Raw genomic sequence first — 3,873 nt, 5'->3', positions numbered from 1 at the left:
AGTAGCCTATGTATTCTTCCAGACTATCCTCTACATCCTTACCAAATTTCAACGAAATCGGTTCAGCCGTTTAGGCTACAAACTCTAACATCCATCCATCTAAACTTTCGCATTTATAATATTAGTATGATTACAGTGAAATTTTAACTAGCATTAGTCTTGCGTTTTAAAATGTTATATTAATTATACGTTAACTAAGAAATGTTCTAAATTCCTTGGAGCAATATCAGAGCGAACAATACAATACTTCTGTAAGTCATTACGACAGAGTTCTTTGTCTCTCTTATTGTTTTCAAACTTTATTGCAAGGTGACATCAACGCATACCTTACTCTGACATGTATATTGCATGTTGCATGTTAATTAACAATGTAAATCAATGTATGGAATATTAAATTACGAATTACATTAGCGGTTTAATGTTTATCAAAATATTAACAAAGATATGTACATCGATAACATTTAAAAAAATACTTTTGTATTCAAAGACTAATTAAAAAAAATAGTGTCCCTTTAATGAAACAAAATAAAAAGAAAATAAAAGTTCCAATCTACGTGAATACGTTTTTCTATAGCAAAAGATTTAAACGCGCTTAAGTTTAAAATGATTATTACTAGCGACATCTATTGTTGAATAGTAAATTAACTTTTGTTTAATATCTTTTTTCAAATCTATTTGCGAATAATTATTTTTAAACAATAACTATGTGTTAAAGTTAATTTTATTAATAATTTTTTATTATGAAAGTTAATCGAAATGCTTAGAAAATCTGCGTCGTACGAATTAAAGGAACGTCAACTGTCAAAATCTTTTGACTAACAATGACATTAAGATATAAACAAAAAATAAACATTGTGATCTTATTCCTTTCAAAGGGAAGTAATACGTAAAAATAAATAAAATCATGTCTGAAAACACTACCGATGACAAAACCGCAGATAAAGTTAACAACAACATATGTGAAAATATCGAAACAACTCCGGTACAAAATGAACTTACTAACAGACTAAAAAATCGAGTTAAAAATTACATCAAGAAGTTAGAAGGTATGTAGTATGTAATGCTCATCATCTATCATCCTTAGTTATCCTTTACAGTAATTACGGATGCAAAAGTTTGGATGGATGGATGCTTGTTTCCATGTATGATTTCGATGAAAATTGACAGAGAGCATAATCTGCTTAATAAGTTTTATGTTCATTTTGCAAAATTCGCGGGCTAAATTTAACACATGGAGCTAAAATTTTTACAATTTATATTGAATTTCGTTTCAAGCCATTGAGGACTTTTGAGTAATATTTCTCTATGTTTTAGACACTAGTTCCGTAACAACTAAAGAAGAGAGTGAGAGAGTAGAAATAGAAACATTCAAGCAACTCTACAAACCTAAATTAGAGGGAAACCAAGAAACATATAAGAAAATACCAAAGTTTTATTTCAAACTTCCAAGATCAGATGAAGTGTTAGCACAGAAGTTGAGAGAAGAAACTCGAGCTCAGTTCTTGCAGAAGAAAAGCAAAGAATTACTAGATAATAGTGAATTGAAACATTTATGGAGTCTTTTGGAGAAATCAAATGGAAACTATAGTCCTTCAAGTAATGATGAACTTACAATAGACTACTTGCAGTTTAGAAAAATTAGGGATGAAGCTGGCCCTAAATATAGGTAACTAGCTTTTCCCGTGCGGCTTCATCCGCATGAAATTATGAAAATTTTATTTTATTGTATACATTTGCTAAATTACAAATGTCAACCACATGACATAATGCAAACCTTCTTTTCCTTGATGTTGGCAGCAAGTTATGGTCTCTTTCCCACATTAGGATTTTATGCAAAATGTTTACCCCTAAGTTTAAGGGTCTGAAAATATATAGTGTGATATAAGTGTAGGGCAACAAAGAAGTATGTGTTTACGCTTTATTATAATAGCATAGATTTAAAAGAATCATCCCGCTATGTATTAATGTGATTATCGAGTTTTCGAAATTTCATATGTACATAATTTACCCAACGTTCTTACGGTTAAGGAAAACATCGTGATGCCTGCACATATCGGCGAAGAAATTCAATGATATGTGTGAAGTTAACCAACCTGCAGTGGGCCAGCGTGGTTGACTATGGCCTAATCACCCTAATTTAAGGTAGGCTCCGAGCCCCTCGGTGGGGACATATAGTGAGCTGGTGATGAAGAAGAATTTGTACTAATATTTGCTTATACTCAGTTTATTCCTAAGTTTAACTTTATACTACATTTATTTGTAAGGCTTTAAGTTATTAGTTCCAAATTATTCAGCAATATGGAGATTATTTTATATATCAGATCCTAGACAAAGTATAATATAATAATTATTATTGCTGATTGAAGTTACATGCATTTATTTCTACACATTTTGATGTATTTTGTTAATATTACTATGGCTAATTGTAACTTATTATAGAGGCTTTGTATACTGTTTTTCAGACCATACTTTACAGCTGAAGTGTTTGGCCGATTACAAGCAGCCGAGGGTGGTTTTGGCAAAGTCCGTGGTGTGTCATTATTCAATTATGTGATGAGGCGAGTCTGGCTGCAGCAGACTAGGATTGGTTTATCCTTGTATGATGTTACAGGACAGGGATATCTGACTGAACATGTATGTATGGTGAACAAATAGCTTAATATCCATCCATTATCCATTTAATATAATCCATTTTGAGCACTGACTAATTATTATTGAAGTTGTAAGAAGTTAAATTTCAATTTTTTGTTCGTTCTTAAAGTGTTTAAAGTGTTTGTGTGACCTCTTTTGAGCAAACCATCGCACTTCTGTTTAGTATTGCTTTGATTTCTATGAGCTAACAAATTCCTGTGGCAGCTTGCTAGTTTATCACCTATTAAAAAAGCATAAAATAGAAATTGCACATTTACTTTACGAAATATAGATCACTACAGAGCCACCTATCTTACTTCATTTTTACTGATATTACTAGCTGTTCCCGTGCGGCTTCATCCGCATGAAATTATGAGAATTTTATTTTATTGTTTACATTTGTCAAATTATCAATTGCAAATGTCAAAATGACATGACATGACAAACCTTGGCAGTCTTGCTTCTTTGATGTTGGCAGCAACTTATGGTCTCTTTACCACCTTAGGGTTTTTATCCGAAGTATTTACCCCTAAGTTTAATGACGTGAAAATATATAGCCTAAAGCGTGACGTAAGTGTAGGGCTTTTTATTAAAAAAAACAATTATTCAAAAATATGCTGTAATTGCTGACATCTTAAGCAACAAAGAAGTGTATGTTTACGTTTTATTATAATAGTATAGATAAAAGATGGATGGATGGATGGATGTTTGTTAGTGTATGTATCCTAAACTGTTGAATGGATTTTGATGAAATCTGACATAGATGTAGAGTAGAGGATGTCTGGAAGAACATATATACTACTTTTGTTGTTTATGTCCACACAGTCTTGGGTAAAATTTAATCCAAAATAAAATATTTTCAGGACTTAGAGAGTTACATAGCAGAGTTAGTGCCGTCTCTAGCAGCACTAGATGGTCTAGATTCTTCATTCAGTTCGTTCTACGTGTGCACCGCAGCTAGGAAGTTCTTGTTCTTCCTAGATCCGTTGAGAGTGGGCAGAGTTAGGATCAGAGATGTGTTGAGTTGCTCGTTTCTGGATGATCTGTTGGAGGTATGTATGGATAGAAATAATAGTGGGAATTTTAATTTTCAGATTATTTTTTAATGATGAAAATGCCATTAAATTAAGTACTTATATGATCTTAATTGTATAATTTAACAGTGGTTGTGCCCACTTTAACATCTTAGCACTGCAGGGCCGGCACGCCCGATGTAATACCACGACCACGCAGAAGACAGGC

The 3,873-nt window shown here is 32.4% G+C and overlaps 1 protein-coding gene across 1 annotated transcript in view; it reads left to right on the top strand.

Moving 5' to 3' along the window:
- Window positions 1-833: 833 nt before the first annotated feature.
- The window catches only part of LOC106108235 (serine/threonine-protein phosphatase 2A regulatory subunit B'' subunit gamma-like), a 5,654-nt gene continuing 2,614 nt past the window's right edge, over window positions 834-3,873 (top strand). Inside the window, exons 1-4 of the mRNA XM_013289335.1 lie at window positions 834-1,046; window positions 1,315-1,666; window positions 2,463-2,634; window positions 3,495-3,683. Coding sequence (XP_013144789.1) covers window positions 905-1,046; window positions 1,315-1,666; window positions 2,463-2,634; window positions 3,495-3,683 — 855 coding nt within the window. The 5' untranslated portion in view covers window positions 834-904. The remainder of the gene's footprint in view (window positions 1,047-1,314; window positions 1,667-2,462; window positions 2,635-3,494; window positions 3,684-3,873) is intronic.

The sequence above is a fragment of the Papilio polytes genome, unplaced genomic scaffold (assembly GCF_000836215.1).
Source record: "Papilio polytes unplaced genomic scaffold, Ppol_1.0 DF821733.1, whole genome shotgun sequence".
In the NCBI taxonomy this organism is placed as follows: domain Eukaryota; kingdom Metazoa; phylum Arthropoda; class Insecta; order Lepidoptera; family Papilionidae; genus Papilio; species Papilio polytes.
The sequence above is the reverse complement of the archived record's forward strand: the minus strand, read 5'-3'. Positions and strand labels throughout refer to the sequence as shown.